Source organism: Motacilla alba, chromosome 3, assembly GCF_015832195.1.
Source record: "Motacilla alba alba isolate MOTALB_02 chromosome 3, Motacilla_alba_V1.0_pri, whole genome shotgun sequence".
Taxonomy (NCBI): domain Eukaryota; kingdom Metazoa; phylum Chordata; class Aves; order Passeriformes; family Motacillidae; genus Motacilla; species Motacilla alba.
In genome coordinates this window covers 104,982,924-104,999,197 of record NC_052018.1, presented here as the reverse complement: position 1 = coordinate 104,999,197, position 16,274 = coordinate 104,982,924, and the positions used below count along the sequence as shown (strand labels likewise).

Sequence of the window (16,274 nt, the reverse complement as noted above, 5' to 3'; positions counted from 1 at the left end):
CAAGGGAGTAACTGCAAACCCCAACACCCCCCTCACTGCCACCACCGCCTCCCCCTCCTCCCGCCAGCCATGCTCCTCCAGTGAGCACACATGCCATTTATAGCTCCCAGCAGGGCTGCTGGAACTCACATGCCTCCCATCACATGCCCTGGCCACCCTCCCTTCGAGCTGAGCACAAACTACACCTGGCACAGGTGAGACCGAGGCGTCGCCGTGTCCTGCCAGGCTGAGAAAGGGGCAGCAGGACCCTCAGCCTGGCTGGGGACACCAGTTTGGCTGGAACAATGAACGCATGGATCTGATAGTCGCAGCCAGGGCGGTCTGCCCGCTTAGCACAAGTGTGCACTCACTGCAGGTAGCAGGATCCTGTTTTCTCTTGCTCATGGGACAGCTACACACTCCTTTCCTCCTTCTCTTCCCTGGGCCTTCCAATTGCAAGGCCTTTTGCTGCCCAAGCTGCAAGAGTGTCTACACAGGCAAAAGGTGAGACCTGGCTCCTTCTGGGCTGGCTGATCCCTTCTGCTCCAGTCCTTTCCTTCCCAAGCCTCATCCTGTGGATGCTTTCCAAGATGTCTGTCCTTGTGCTCCGAACAGGCCCAGAGCTTCAGCCTGCCCCAGCTTCCTGGGATGCCAATGGCTCACCAAGGCAGTCAGACCCACGCTGGAGAGCCAAGCCCTGTCCCCAGGCCACCATCACCCACAGGACACAAGTTACCAGCAGGTCTTTCCTTAGCCAAACCAGCAGCCACTGACAACTGAAAGCAGCTTAAAGCAAGTTTCCAGCCTTCAGGGATTTTCTTATTCACAACCCCCACATCATAAAATTCCCATTTCTACCCCTGTTCTTACACAGCTTTAGGGCACAACACTTGACAGTATGCCTTAAAAGTCTCTTAAAAGTCCTCCAAAGTTCTCTCCAGACAAGCTGCCTGACAGCTCCACGGGAGGACAGACCCTGCTGCCAGCATGACCCCAGCCCTCTACATCCCCTTTTCAATCCTCCTCTAGGCCACTGCAACAAGTGCTTCTTCACCCTTTTCCAGCTCTCCATCCATACTGCAGCTGGGTGCTGGGGTTGTGATGGTTTCCATCCTGTTCCTGATCTTCCTACTATTGGTACTCCAGCTGCTTTTTCTGACTGCTGCTGAATACAGTTAGCTGCTCTTTTTTTAACAGCCAGATCACTTCCATGAGCAGTAACAACCAGAACAGAGGCACTGTTACACGTGCAGAACTAGGTTATGGCCTTTCTTAATGTGCTTTTTTTTGGTCAACAGAGGGGTGCTGGAATGGGGCTGCTCCCTGAGGGGTGACCCCATGTCCTCTCGAACAGGTATAAACCCACAGTATCTGAGCAGAGCAGCAAAAGGTGGTGACACCAGGGACCATCCAGAGCAAGCCATGGACTCAATCCAGCATCCACTTGGTTGTGAGATAGAGCCACAATCCTGCCTGTAGAATAAGGCTACCACATATACCATTTATAGAAGGCAAGGCCAAAACAAGAACACCTACAAGCTTGCTTAAAACAAACCTGAAAGCACAGGCTTGAGCTTAAAGGCAGCTCAGGAGTGTGGGGAAGTTGTAGGTGAGGCTGCTTAGGACAATTATGTCCATTAGTTTCCACACAAGTGGAAACACACACAGACACAGCTGCAGAAGAGCCACGGGGCAGCAGAGGAAATCAGAGCAAAGCAAGAAGCTTTTCCTCAAGCTGCACAGCACTCGTGGACCAGGGGTGCTCAAAGGATGCAGCAGTGCAGGGGAATTTTGATAACTTCAGGGCAAGAGAAAACATCAGGGACTTCCTGAACTGTCTGGTTTGGATGTCTTTGTGGAGTCGTTACGGAGAGCATCTCTTGGATGCTTTAGGGAGTTGTTCATTGGGTCTAACATCTGCTTGCTGTTCTCTTACACCGTTCAGCAAATGTTCCATTTTGGTCACAGCTGGTGGCTCTCTGGGTGGACCTGGGCTCTGATGGAGCCATGTGGCTCCCTCTGGCCCTGGATCCTGCACATGGTCTTCTGTAAGGTGTTCTCCAGTCTGGGCTGAGGCAATTGAATCCCACCTCTTGTCAACTGCCAAGTGCTCTCATTCTCCTGCAGGGACTCTGATTCCTTGCTCTGCTCCACCACCTTTAGCTGGGACTGCATTTGCTCAGCTTGCTGTTTCCAATTACTTCGGCCAACATCTCTCCCCTCCCCAAATGATACAGAATTTTTTCATGACATCACTCCCAAAAATACACAATTCCAACCCCCACCATTCTGTACTCTTTAGGTCTGGAGCTTGTCCTAGCTTTGGTGACTTTCCATTTGGGTGCTCTCCCTGTAGTCACCAGGTCTTGACTGCGTGGCAGACAGGCCATGGAAGCTCCAGGATGTGCTGGGACAATGCAGAGCCCCCAATCCTGATGCTGCTCACAGAACCAGCTCACTGCTGCCATGCTATACCCTCCAACCACATGAGATGCCTGCTTGCATAGAGCTGGCAGAACAAGGGTGGAACCCCCAAAAAATCTCTGGTCCTAGCCATGCTACGCATCCTGCTTCTCTGGCTTGGCTCAGGAATCAGCCCACGGAGTGCAGTGCTCCTACCTACACTGAGAATGGAACAGAAGGACATCAAACAACAGCAAATTGTCACTTGCTGGGCCACCACAACACTCACACGCTTCAGAAGGGTTGCACACACACTGGGGGGGACTGGGGGAGCAGCAAGAAGGACACGAGGCTGCAAAGGGTAGAAGGAAAGGACAGCCTGATCCCTCTGTCCCCATCAGGTCTGCCCAGCAGGCACAGTGCCACCAGTCCCACACTGTGGCCAGGCCCTCTGGTCATGGAGGCAGCCAGAGGTCAGGGTGGCAGTCACCTGCTGCCAAGCCTACTGTGCCAGGGAGCTCCAGGTCCAGCAAACCAGACCTGCTGTCCTCCTGTAGAGAGGGCCCAACATCCAGCCACTGCCGCAGCTTAGCTTGCCAAGAGACCTTGGCTTGGGGAGAGTCCATATCTCCCACCTGCAAGTGTTGGAAAAGGGACAAACACCTTTTGATAATTGGCAGAGCAACTGCCAGCAAACTTGCTTGCACCCAGTTTCCAAGCCTGGACCAAATCTGAGCTCAGGGCCAGCTAGCACATTCCAAGAAATGAGCACTTCCCCCCCCTCCAGCATCTCCATAACCTCTTCGGGTAGCAGAGATGGGAAGTGGACATATCTGGTCCATCCCTGATTAAAGCAGAGCCAACTACACTGGGTAGCTCAGGACTTCCCTGGTCCAGGATTGGGTGTCTCTGGTGATGATGATGGTGATGGAGATGCCACAGCTTCTCTGGGACTCATACCTTTATTACCCTTGAGGGGGAGTAGTTACCCTAATACCCAGAATGAATGTCCCTTGTGCAGCTTATGCCCACTGCCTCCAGTTCAGCCCCATCAGGCTCCTGCAAAAGCTCAGATCTGCCTATATAACCCCCCAACCCAGGGCTGTGCAGCCAAGTGAAGCTGCTGGTCCCAGTGCCTCACTCTGGCCCCAAGGGACAAGCCCATGCTGGCCTGGCTCACGTTCATGCTGTGGGGACTGGGGCTCCTTGTACACCATGTGCACACCTTTCCTCTCCCAAGAGACTGCCAGGACCCTGCCATTGTTCTGGGCCACGAGCGCAGAGGAGAGGGCTGCAGAGCACATGTGACAGCAGGACAGCCCCCAGGGTCCCCATCCAGGCCTGGCCCTGCTAGCAGCCTGCAAGAAGCAGCAGCTGAAATCTCCTGTGCAAAACCACAACCCAGTGTGAGCTGTGAAACATGCCCCAGGCCACAGAGGTGGGTGCACAAACCCAATCAATACCTGAAGTGGGGGCAGCCAACCAACATGTCCATGAGTGGTTGTTTGCTTGGAGTCTTGAGAGGGACACTTTCTCTTGAGACAAGTCCCTCTTGGAGAGCAACTCATGACTGCCCAGAGAGACAACAGGTCCTGAGGCAAAGTGCTCCCTCAAGGCACACAGGGCTGGGAACAGCATCTCAGATTCACCTGAGAAGGGGGCAAAGGGGTTAAAACCAAGCAGACAGATGCCTGAGGAACGAGCCCCAAACCCTTCCCAGGAGCCACATGGAGGAAAACCACTATCTGACAGCAGTATTTTACAAAGACAAAAAAAAAAACCAAAAAAAAAAAGCGCCTTCTTTATTGAGAGCAGCACATAAAAACCCAACAAAACCCAACCCTTCTTGGCAGCAGTACCCTCCACTCAAGCAAACAAACTAACCCACTCTAGGCTGCATTCCAGTAACAGAAATACTATGGTAGGGAGGAGTCAGCGCTCTGGAAGAGGGAGACAGGGGGCTCTGCCCAGAGTCATAAGTACAAAAAAAGGCACAGGGTAACCGGGAAAGGTAGTGAGCTCCTTCATATGCCAGGCACTTTGTGCTCCTGTTGGCTGGCCTGTCCCCACGGGGCAGGGGAAGGCAGGCATGCCTAGCACAGACGGATGGAGAGAGAGCCGGGCCAGGCCGGCAGAGATGGATGTGTGAGCAGGGACGCCCAAGCTCTCGCCGTGGGAGGGGCAGCTGCGCTCCATCCACACCAGCAGCCTCAGGGCACCAGGCTGAGCAGGCAGGGGCAGGAGGCAGCAAGGGCTGTCTTTTGGGACCCACTGGGGAGGGGGGTGGGGCTGGGGTACACTGGCTTGTGCTTCGAGTCCAGCAGCTGCTGATGCCGAGCTGCTCGCTGGCGCATCGGGGTGGGGCTCAGCAAGGGGCTGTGGGAGTGCCGGGGGCTCCCCAGGCACGTACAGACCCCTGTCCACCCCGCCACATCCTTCACCAGCAAGGGCTGGGGTGCTCAGGCTTTGCTGTCAGCTGGGCTGTCCCCAAGGGTGGTGGCAAGCTCGCTGAAGGAGGGCCGGTCCTTAGGGCTGGGGGCCCAGCAGCGCTGCATCAGCTTGGCCAGGCGGGACGGGCAGCCCTCGGGGTGCGGGAGCTTCGTCTTTCCTGACTGGAGACCTGGCATGAAAGAAAAGTCCAAAGGGCCGTTGGCAAGGGGTGTGATCCTCCCTGGGGGATGCAAGGAGAGCAGCAGTTCTCCATGCAGGCTGGGACAGCCTCCCCAGCCAGACCAGCACTGTCATTGAGCCCGTCTGGCGCCCTTTATCACACGTGAAGCAAGTAGGCTACAATTCCAGGGACAGCACGAGGTACTCCACGTACCTGCTAGGACCTCATCATCTGCCAGAGGAGTGTAGGGCATCTCCCCATGTGTGAAGACCTCCCACATGAGCACCCCAAAGGACCACACATCCGACTTAGTGGAGAACTCATCTTCCAGCACAGCCTCAGGTGGCATCCAGCGCAGTGGGATCCAGGCCTGGCGGAAATGGTAGTACTCGCTGTGGGCAGGACAGGCAGGCAGTGAGACTGGTGCCACTTCATCCCCTCCCATTCCCCTGTCAGGCTGCCTGACCTGTTGTACACGTCCTTGCTGAGGCTCAGGGATGAGACCTTGACCTGGCGCTGGGCACTGACCAGGCAATTCCTGGCTGCCAAATCCCGGTGCACGAACCTGCCGTTGGAGAGGTGCTCCATGCCCAGGGCCACCTGTGTGCAGAGAGACACCTGACCCCAGAGAGCTGTCAGCACTGGCTGCCCTCCTTAGGGTCCCCAGCCTCAGAGCCATTCCAAAGCTGCACGGTCACCTTATGTTTGGTAGTGAGTGGCTGTGGCTTCAGAGACTCATCTTTGCTCTTGGAGATTCTCAGAAACTGCTTCAGGTCCCCCTGGGAGACAGACAGCAATTCAGAATCAGCACCTCTGCATACTGACAAGGCTCACTGGTCCCTGCAGTGCCTGGATGTGGCAGGCCCACAGATCCTCATCTCCTGATCCATGGTTCCTGCCTGTCCTCCTGGTCTCTCCCTTGTAGGGCAAGCCACTATCTTGTTTCTGGGCCTCCGCTGCCTAAGATTAGGTCAAGCAGGCCCGAAATCTCCAGGTTTTTGATCCCCCAAATTTATTTCTCTCTCACAAACTCCAGACTCCTCACAGCCCTTAGCATTCACAGCCATTCTGCAGCATGGAGTCCCACAACTAAGCTTGTATAGCCGAGTCCAGGACATAAACCAGAAATCATGAGATTGTAGAGAACAAAGTCACTTCAGGTCTTGCAGGAGACTCCCATTCCCCTTGAGACTCCTCCAGAGGCTGGGAACAGCAGTAAGCTCAGCCTGGTCTCCTTACACCTTGGCTGCCCTGTGCTGCCAGCTTGTTGCCACACCTGCAGGCCCCACTCCCACTGCTGTCACGTCCCTGCTTCCCTGCTGGCAGGGCCCTTACCAGGTCCACGTACTCCAGGACCATGTAGTGTGGCTCTGCCTCGCGGCACAGCCCCAGCAGCCGCACCACGTTGGCGTGGTTCAGCTTGCCAAACATCTCTGCCTCCCGCCGGAAATCCAGCTGCAGCTGCTCATCCCTCGTCTGCAGGCTCTTCACCAGCACCAGAGCTTCACCCTCACCATCTTCTGCGCCTTTGGCCTTGGCCAGGAACACTTCACCAAACTCCCCCCTGCCTGGAAGTGTAGAGAAGCACAGGGGAAGGCAGCGTGCATTAGGACAGCAGGTGTGCTTGACATTCCAGGGGCTGCAGAGCCCTCTGTACCCAGCACATCCTGTTTTCTGGCTGGGACATGCTGGGGTTTCAGCCACAGGTTTCCTGCCGGAGTGGGGACAAGGCCAGGATGGCCCAGCATACCCAGGGTTGTGATTGTCTGCAGGTTGGAACGTGGAAAGTGCATCTTGTCGGTAGCGCTGTGGCGCTTGCTGGCCCCAGAGCTGCTGCCCAGGCTGGTCAAGGCCACTTCTTCCTGAATCTCTGCTGTCATCTGCCCATTCTGCAGCAAAGCACCGCCTGCGAGGGAAGCACAAACAGCTTCAGCATCCTGCCAGGCCACACAGTGAAAGCTATTCTGGGGCTCAGCCCCTCCTGGGGCTCCGACACTCCAAGCACTCCAGCCCCAGGCAGCAGAGTGGCCTGGCCTCAGTTTTTGCCCCATCTCTGGCAGCCCAGCAGCCACCCTTGAAATCGGATGCTGAGCAATGGCTTTGGTCCCAGAGCCAGCCAGCCCCATCTGGCCTTGTCCATCCCACTCAGTCACCCCCAAGCAGTGGCTACGTCCAAACTGCCATTGACAAAACCCTGCAGGACAGCAGCAGGAGATGGGATGGGTGAGGCAGAGGTGGAGCAGATGGACACTGCTCACTATAACCACAGTCTCTTGATACCCAAGAGACTCTCAAGTCTATCTGACACCAGCTGCTGCAGTCTGATGTACCTGCTCCTTACTCACTTCCCAGCAAGCCTTGGGAATGTCCTTGGAAGTGCTGAACCTGTAAGACCAGACCGGCCTGGGTTAAAGCAGTGCTAGGAAGCACTGCCCAAGCTTTCTGCACAGGAACTTCTCTAGGAATTTCCCTAGCACAAACACAAGCCAGAGAACAGGACAAAACATGACTGCCTTGAGAAAACAGAAAACTTTGCATTTTATAGGCAGCTTGTAGAGAAATGACTGCATAGATGGCACACCTTGATTTTGAATGTATTTACTGCTTGCATCAGACCCGGTTACTAGGAAGTGGTACTTTCCATAAGATGATGGCAGGAGTTGGAATTTAAAGCAGGGAACAACCCTGAGCTAGGGTCACTCACATACCTCCAGCATCACTCTGTACTACTCCATTTCAGCTGCTCCTGGAGTAAGCACTAGGCAAACAGCCAGGCAATAGGAAATTTTTAACAAATAAGACAAACCAGCACGAGGTAAATCCAACAGGAGTCCCACTGCCTGTTTCCATCACAGGATGTTGCATCACACAGTGTGTGTACATGCCTGCTTACAATGCACGTGTGCAAGACAGGTACCAGCACATCCTGAGCAGGCCTGGCCACCGTGACAGAGACCGTGGCTTTGTCACAGGTAGGACTGGAGCTGTGAACACTGAGATATGTTGACTTGAGAGCCATGGCTACTGACATCTGTCTGGTCTCACATGACGGAGTAAGATTTGCAAAGACAAAAGCAAAAAACCACCACTTATCCTATAAATCAAAGCTGGATGCTCCTTACACTCTGTTTTTACACTCATTATCAGCAGGACTGTTTGACCCTGTGCTGTCTGCACACATGACTAATCGCGTCTCAAGACCACAAGCTCGAAGCCAAGAGGATAATACAAGACGACCACTGCAACTGTGCCAAAAAAACTCCTGAAGGCTGCAGAGTGAGCGTGCTGCCACTGAGAGACAGCACCAGCAGGCAGCAACAAGAGCCACTTTTGAGAACACACGTTCCCATGTTTCACAGAGCCTGGAACAAGGCACTTGGCAACAAAGGGACAGGAGGCTTCGTTTTCCAGCAGTCCAGAGAGGAACCAAGTGTAAGGAAGCTGCCTGCTTTGCCCACCTGCCTGCAACAGACACAGGAGCATCTCCTGGAGAAACAGACACAGCCATGCTGCCCTAGAGACACTAGCACAGAAATCAGTCCCCACAGCCATGAGCCTCCCCAAATGCTACATCTGTATTCAACAACAACAAAAAAAAAGGCAGGACAGTCAGCCATGGACACTGAGAGCAAGCTCTCCTTACAGAGGATGTGGCACACCAAGGACATGACCTTGGAAAGAAACTGGATGGTTAGGAGTGCACTGATCCACAGGAAATCCATAGCAAAGATCCACTGCAAGTCCATGGAGAGATTAAATCTGCCTGGATCCTGAGGGCACTGGAAAAGTCAGCTGGTGGTCAGCCAGGGAGCACCTGTAGGTACTTAGGCAGGTGCTGAAATACTTTGGGTCACCCAGCTAACGAGGGACCACAACAAAAAGAGGCAAAGAGCCAGATCTTTGAAGACTGTGGTGAATGGAGTAACTCCACTAGAGCTGACAGCAAACACAAACCACTTCTCCAGAGAGGCTACAGAAATATCCAAAAGGAGTGCAGACATCTGGGAAGCTGGGTCTGCTTGTAAGAATGAGAATGCGCCTGGCAGCTAACCTGGTTCCAAATGAAGGGAATAAGAAGAGGCAAACTCTAGCAGAAAATAAATATAATAAAGACAGGCCAAGATAAAAACCTGAGACCACCTCAGAAACAATTGAAAGAAATCCCTTCCCAGGAAGGGGATGCTGGCCAGAGCCTGCTGGCACAGGTGAGCTATCTGTGACTTTTCCACTGAAAAATCTCACAGTGGTGACAGAAGCAGAGCACAAAGCTGCTGAGATGCTCCTGCATCCCTGCTCCTAGGAGGTTCCCCACAGCCAGACTTCTCTTCTGGAGGTTTGGCTCTGCTCAAAGTGCCAATGCAAGGAGAAAACCAGGAGGCAAACCTAGCAGTTATGTTTTTCCAGGCCCTCACAGCAAACTGCATGTGATCAGGATGTGGCTGTGTGCTGGAGAACTGGGAGTGGGAACATCTGCATTTATGGGGAGTATGAATGGGGAGATCCAGGGAATTAGGGACAGCAAGCTCAACTGCATCCCACCACTTACAAGTCCTCACTGGAGATAACACAGGGAGTTCAGTGACACATCTTCCCTTCAGCACCAGGAGCTGCTGAACTCTGATTTGAAAAGGCCAGCAGAACATTACTACTTCATTACATTGCAACAGGGATCCTTCCCTCCCCTGGGACATGTGATCCCACGTGCAGGTGCTAGGATGCAGGAGTGAGACACAACTCAGCAGGCAGAGATGCCACAATGTCAGGCTGGGATTCAGGTTTCACACTAACTTCCCCATTTCTCACCTGGCAGCAGGTCTCTGCCACCAGCCAAAAACCACAGAGCGAGACCATGGGTTAGGAGTCGTCCTACTCCCTGGGAGCTCCCTGCCCCTCAGCCTCTCCAGCACAGGGACAGGGGGCAGTAGTGAAGCCCTCACCCTCAGGCGTACCGGCCTCACCGTTCAGACACTCCATTTCAGGCTCCTCGCCCTCTGGGTGCTTCTTCAGCCTCTTGGCTTTTCTCCTCTTCTTGCAGTAGAACATCAGCCCCAGCACAATGATAATGTAGGCAACGGCTGCCCCCACTGAGAGGCCGATGGTCTGGATCATCTTGTAGGGTGTGTAGCTGGCAGGTCCCTCATCTTCTTCTGCTGCTGGCTTGTCTGCGGGGCAGAGAGCATCCAACACAAGAGGGTATGGAGGGATTTCCCAAATCCTGCTCAGCAATGTGCTGGAGGGATGTGAAAAGCCCCAAGCCCCCTACCCCGCTGCTGTAGCCACCTCCTCACCCAGCCACAGCATGCTGGGCACATCCCACAGCACACTCTGCTGCATTCCAGTGGGGATGCTGCTGTGACTACCTGGCAGGCACAACCAGAGCTAGAAGCAGGGCCTAGAACTGCCAGGGATTCCAGGAGGTCATGTCCCAACCCTGGGCACCTTCCTTACCTACAACATACAGCGATGCCTCCCGGTGCTTGATGTTGCAGCTGTTGCCAGCGATGCAGGTGTATTTTCCAGCGTCCTCAGAGGTGACGTCGTAAATCACCAAGGAGCCATTGGGCATGATCTGAATCCTGCCAACCACACACACAGAGCTCTTTGCAAACACCAAAGGGCAGATGCAGGCTTGGGGCACCTGCAGCCCCACCTCCCCAGAATGCCTGAGCCCCACGTCCCCACTGCCATCAGCTTCCATCTCAGGCTGTGCAACACTTAAGAAGAGATGACTGCAGCTCAATCACAGCTTGGCAGGCTGTGGCAGAAAGGGAAACCCTGGGGCCAGGAGAGTCCCAGTCCTGGCATGTGGAGTCAATTACGTGCCCACCAAGCTACGAACCCAGGACTGCACCGCTGGCACCTTCATACTGGGCAGGGATGAGGGATACTTAGGAATGTCCTGCTGCACCACGTGTCAGTTTGGAATGGAGGCTGTGTACCTGGGCAGGAGCTTGCCAGGATCCAAAATCTTGTCCTTTCCTTTCCACTGGATGTGCGGTACGGGGTCCCCCTCTGCCTGGCACTGGAACATGGCTGTGTGGCCCGGGTACACCGTTGTGGGCTCTGGCTCCAGCTTGAAGGTGACATAAACTGAAGGCAGAGAGGCCGACACGAACGCTGTCAGCTCCTGGGAATGGTGCTAAGCTCCCACAAGGGAGCACGGCCAGCACGGTGGCACGTGCCCTCCCAGGCTACATGCAAAGCACTGACAAACCAAACACTCGAGTGCCGTGGGACACAGCTCGGGACCAGGCAGACCCTGCTTTCTCTGCCACCCAGGCAAAGCCAGCACAGCAGGAGACGCCACTGCCTGCCACAGAACCCTCACCTGCTACCACGAGCTGCACGGTGGCACGGATCTCGCCCTGCGGCCTGTTGGAGGCGATGCACGTGTAGTTCCCCGAGTCGCTCCTGCTCACCTTGTGGAAGGACAGGATGCCAGCATTGTGGCTGACGTGGGATGGCAGGCTGCTCCCATCTGCAGGACACGAGAGGACGGATGCAGCGGTCATGCAGGACGCACTGCTGCTTCACCCACGCTGGAGGTGGGACAAGGTGAAGTTCCCGTGGCCTCAGGTCAGAAGCAGGCACACCACAACCAAATCCTGACCTGTCTTAGTCCACTGGATGGTGGGTTTTTCCCGGCCCGTGGCTGAGCAGGACACTGTAACCTCCTTATCAAACTCCATGCACTGCAGGGGCTGAGGCGGCGGGGTGAACTTCAGCTTCTCTGCAACAGACAGAGGCGATGTTTAGGCTCCCTCCCCGCCACAGGAGACCCTGGAGCCGCAAGTGTCACGCCTGCAGCCACAAGGGAGGGACGTGAGGTGCTGTCAGCATACCCAGCACGTGCACCCGGGCGTATCCCTCGATGCTGCCTGCCGGGGTGCTGCTCACGCACTTGTACATGGTGCCATCGTACACCTCCACGTTGTTGATGCGCAGCGTCCCGTTCTCCGAGATCTCGAACCGCGAGTCCTGCCCAGAGCGGGGGAAGGAGCGGGGCAGAAATGACGCTGCCACCAGCCCTGGGATTAGCCCTTGCTTGTGGCACTGCTGACACTCCACATGCCACACCATGCTTCAGATAAACACATCCCTGCTGAGACCCACACGGAGAACCAAGACAAGCTGCGGGGACCTTTTTCTTACCCCTGCCCCAAAAGCACAGGGCTGACTGCCAGCCAAGTGGCAAGAGACAGCCAACTGTGCACCCACACATCAGGAGGATGGAGCTAGTGCCAGGAATATGGCCAAAGTGGGGGTGACAGGGAAGCTGGGCCTAGGCACAAGGTGAGAAACAGCAGCAGCAGAGCAGGTGCTCAGCAGACGTGCCTATGAGGGACAGGGGCTTGCCTTGTCGCCTCACCTCAGAAATGGAGACGCCGTTGCGGTACCAGGTGACGGTGGGTTTCAGGGAGGCCTTGCTGAGGCAGTGCAGGTATCCTGGCTTGCTCTCCTCCAGCTGGCTGTCCTTGGGCATCTCCACCCATTTGGGTACCGCTGGGCACGAAGGCAAGGGGTTACACAGAGCCACTCACCACCCCTCTGGCCAGCAGCAGTGCAGAACACACAGGCAGTGTGCAACCAGCCATGGGGCCCCGCAGCTCAGCCATGAGAGGCGCCTCTCTGTATCACTGAGGTAATGAGCCACGCTGCCCAGCTCACCCTAACCCCCTATTCAGCCCCTCTTCTGCTCCCACCCTTTTCAGAAAGTTTCCTACTAGCCACAGTGATGCTCAGCTCCTGTTTCTTCTCTCCAGCCTTGTTGGCAGCGTGGCACGTGTAGATCCCTGCATCCGTCTCGGTGATACTGGTGAAAATGAGCTGCTCTGCCTCTTGGTACACCCTGCCAGCAGTGGGAACTCGTTCCTGGTTTCTCTCCCACCAGACCTGGGGTGTGGGTATGCCCTGTGGAGCAGTGCAGGACACGCGATGCTCCTGGTTTGCTGTCAACACCTTCGGGGAGAAGGGTGCCATGTCTTCGATCTCTGAGAAGAACAAGAGACCACAGGGCTCAAAGAGGGCAAGAACACGTAGCCAACCCACCATCATTCACTCTCACCATTTAAAGGTGACAACACACTGTTTGCTCCCCTCATCCAGACAGCAAGGATGAACCATTGCATGTACTGACCCACTGCTATATTGTCACATAGCTCCAGGGTGACACTGGAACTCTGGGACCCACTGCCCACACTGTCACCAGCCCCAGGACCTCACCTGCCAGCCGCAGAGTTGCCTTCAGCACAAGAGATTTCCCCCTCTGCCCGTGGCCAACGCACTTGTAGACACCGGTGCTGCGAGCCCTCACCTGGGTGATCAGCAGGGAGCCATTGGCAAACACGGTGGTCCTGGGCACGTGGGGAGAGGAAGGGCTCAGTGGGCATCTCTGCAGGACATGGGCCAGAGCTACAGCGCTGAGATGTCCTGCATGAGCCCGTGAAACCGGGAGGGTGCCATGCCAAAGCTTCCCACCACATGTAAACAAGGAGATGGTTGGGACACATTGTTCATGGAGGAAATGAGCTCGTAGAAGTTTTTTTCTCGGTGAAGAGCTGGCTCCCACCAAAAAACGCATCAGCAAGCACGAGGCAGCTCTGGGAGCACAGAGAGCCAGGAGAAGGGGAAGGGGACACAAGGTGGCGCCCGGGGGCTGCCAGCACCCAGATGGCACTGCTTGCTTTCCAGAGTCTGGAAGAGACACATCCCAGCTCCAGGATCGCTGTCCCTGCTCTGCAGACTGCCCCATGCTTAGGCTGTCTGGGGGCTTAGAAACACTCCTGGCTCTGGGGATCACCTTGCACTTGGATGTGGAAGTGCAGGAGAGCCATGGGCCCTCCTTGCTGTGCAGATGTTGGGGGCTGGGAGGCGTTTCCAAGTCTGGGGATTGTGTTGGCATCTAGTACTGGGACACATCCCTGACTGTGAATTGCCCCAGGTGGGCGTCTGGAACTTGAGCTTCCCTGGCTCCATAGAATCACCACATCTGGGGCTGAGAGACATCCCAAACTGTGGGGCCATCATGCATGGGCATCTAGAACTTACAGCCCCAGATTTGTGCAAGGACAAACTGCTCCCTGAGTCCTGTTCGTGTAAATGCCATGCACAAGGACCAAGTCCCTGCTAAACCCAAACCAGAGCTGAGAAACCAATCCCCATGACCACTCTGATGCGGCGTGCTTGCCCTCATGTACAGGCAGGGTTTGATCTCTCTCTTCTGGAACACAGTGCCCCTCTCCTCCCAGCCCTGCCCACATCACTGGGGTCCCTATTACTTGGATCTGTTGGTGACAGGGTTGTCCTCAAAGAGCCATTCCTGGGTGGGAGGGGGCACAGCTGCAAACTGGCAGTCAAACATGGCCTCTTCGTTCTTGGTCACGATGAGGTCCTGCGGGACGATCACTGCCTGAGGAAAGCTCTCGTCTGCAATGGCAGAGACCACAGGAGGGTGAGAGGGATAGAGGGGCCTGTGGTGTCCCCCACACCAGTGCTCTGGGAAAAACTCAAACAAGAGCTGGGTGCACCCTGCAAGCCCAAAGGAGGCAAATGTGCCAGCACAGCTGGAGTTAGGGACTCAGAGCCCAGGACTGCATGTGGCAGCTGCTCAGAAGGGGAAAACCCCTTCTGTTTCCAGCAAGGCCCTGAGCACCCTGGCTCCTAGTGAACAGATGAAAGCTGACACTGGACAGCACAACTCCCCTGTCCAGTTCCAAATACTCCTCTAATGTTGACAATTCTTGCCCTCCTTAAGTCTTGCCTCCAAATGCCAACAGGGCATCTACCCACATGGCAATGACATCAGCAAAAGCAGAAGCACCTACAGCCTCCAGAGTGCTCCATTACAAAAGAAGACAGCATAAATCTGCTCCAGAAAGACACAGGGGCGAATTAACACACTCAAACAGGGCTGGGCTCCAGCCTAGCCAGGATTTGTCGGGTCCGTCTCTGCCCAGAAACTTTGCACAGAGGAAGGTCACACTAGCCCGAGGTTCCCCGTGCAGCAGAGGGGAGGCTGTGAGCAGGGCAGCGTGACAGCTGGGACACAACTCACCGATGACATTGAGCGTGAAGTTGTTGTGGCTGCAGACGAAGCCGACGGCGCTGCGGGCGCAGCAGTAGTAGAGCCCGTTGTCATCGGGGCTGGCGCTCTGCAGGGTCAGCGTCCGCTCCTTGTTGCTGACAGAGTAGCTGCTGTGGCTGTCCGGGAGGGGGCCGCCATCCCGAAACCACTGCCACGTGGGGCTGCGAGACAGGGGCGAGCGGGTGACCAGGGGCACGGCACCGTCAGGGCTGCCCCGAGAGCAGGTGTGCGGAGGAGACAGCCCAGAGATGGCCCATGTCCCTGGCTCTCCGTCCCCGCTGCCGGCCCCGACACAGACACGAAGCCATGAGACATGCAGCCAAAGTGGACGGGACACGAGTGGGAAGCGACGGAGAGTGACTGCAGCACACCAAGCAGCTCAGCAACTGGACTGTGACAGCCCATCCTTACTGTGCTCCTCGCTAGGCGGCTCTGGGGAAGCCGTTTGCCTTCTCCCACGGCGCTCAGCACAGGCTCAATCCTGCCTTTCGCCTTCCCTGACTCTACTGAATTCTTGCGGGAGAGAGGAGGGGAGGTGGGGGAGGAGCAGAAAGAAAAAGGTGGCGGGGAAGAGGGAGGGGGATATAGAGAGAGAGAGAGAAAGAGACCACACAGCCAAGGTGCAGGGGCCCCTGGCAGGGTCCACTCCTCAGGAGGCAACCCTTACCGTGGGTGGCCATCGATGTGACACCGCAGCACCACTGTGGAGGAGGGCTGGATCTCAGCTACGCTGGCCGGCTGCTTCAGAACCACACTGCCTGTCTCAATCCCTGTGGGATCAAAGAACACCAATACAGCTGGCTCTCCAAACCTACAGAGCCCAGGTGGTGGTTACTGGTGAGTCACTGATAACCAGAGGAGGCAGAAAGGGCACAAGCACGCTTAGAGATACATATGCCCTCAAGCCAGCGTGGAGTAAAGAGACACCCATACTGCAGAGATCCCACTCTGTCATACGCAGCTGTTCCTTGAGGGTTAAGGTGAGTTCTGAAAGGATCTGCAGTGCCCAGGACACGCTTGCTGCAGCAATGTCCCAGTTTCATATGCACAAACAGCAAAGGAGAAAGCATCTCTGACAGCCTCGGGGACACCAGAAGACACAAGAGGACTGCAGGGCAGGATGGACATAGCAGCTGGACAGGAATCCTACTTGAGCAGCCCAAGCCGTCCGATCCCTGTCTGACCCACACAAGCATT

At 55.7% G+C, this 16,274-nt stretch overlaps 1 protein-coding gene across 2 annotated transcripts in view; it reads right to left on the bottom strand.

Moving 5' to 3' along the window:
• Window positions 1-4,165: 4,165 nt before the first annotated feature.
• Window positions 4,166-16,274, bottom strand: part of PTK7 (protein tyrosine kinase 7 (inactive)) — a 34,623-nt gene continuing 22,514 nt past the window's right edge. The window contains exons 3-20 of one of the 2 annotated variants that reach the window (XM_038130815.1): window positions 15,745-15,847; window positions 15,048-15,238; window positions 14,272-14,419; window positions 13,217-13,347; window positions 12,718-12,984; window positions 12,363-12,496; window positions 11,836-11,971; window positions 11,604-11,723; window positions 11,322-11,471; window positions 10,933-11,083; window positions 10,442-10,569; window positions 9,943-10,155; window positions 6,744-6,899; window positions 6,329-6,561; window positions 5,692-5,772; window positions 5,460-5,611; window positions 5,207-5,385; window positions 4,166-5,002 (exon numbers count right to left, since the gene is read on the bottom strand). In XM_038130815.1, the coding sequence (XP_037986743.1) occupies window positions 4,842-5,002; window positions 5,207-5,385; window positions 5,460-5,611; window positions 5,692-5,772; window positions 6,329-6,561; window positions 6,744-6,899; window positions 9,943-10,155; window positions 10,442-10,569; window positions 10,933-11,083; window positions 11,322-11,471; window positions 11,604-11,723; window positions 11,836-11,971; window positions 12,363-12,496; window positions 12,718-12,984; window positions 13,217-13,347; window positions 14,272-14,419; window positions 15,048-15,238; window positions 15,745-15,847 (2,834 nt within the window). In that variant the 3' untranslated portion in view covers window positions 4,166-4,841. The remainder of the gene's footprint in view (window positions 5,003-5,206; window positions 5,386-5,459; window positions 5,612-5,691; window positions 5,773-6,328; window positions 6,562-6,743; window positions 6,900-9,942; window positions 10,156-10,441; window positions 10,570-10,932; window positions 11,084-11,321; window positions 11,472-11,603; window positions 11,724-11,835; window positions 11,972-12,362; window positions 12,497-12,717; window positions 12,985-13,216; window positions 13,348-14,271; window positions 14,420-15,047; window positions 15,239-15,744; window positions 15,848-16,274) is intronic. The other variant, XM_038130816.1, reaches the window with a different exon arrangement.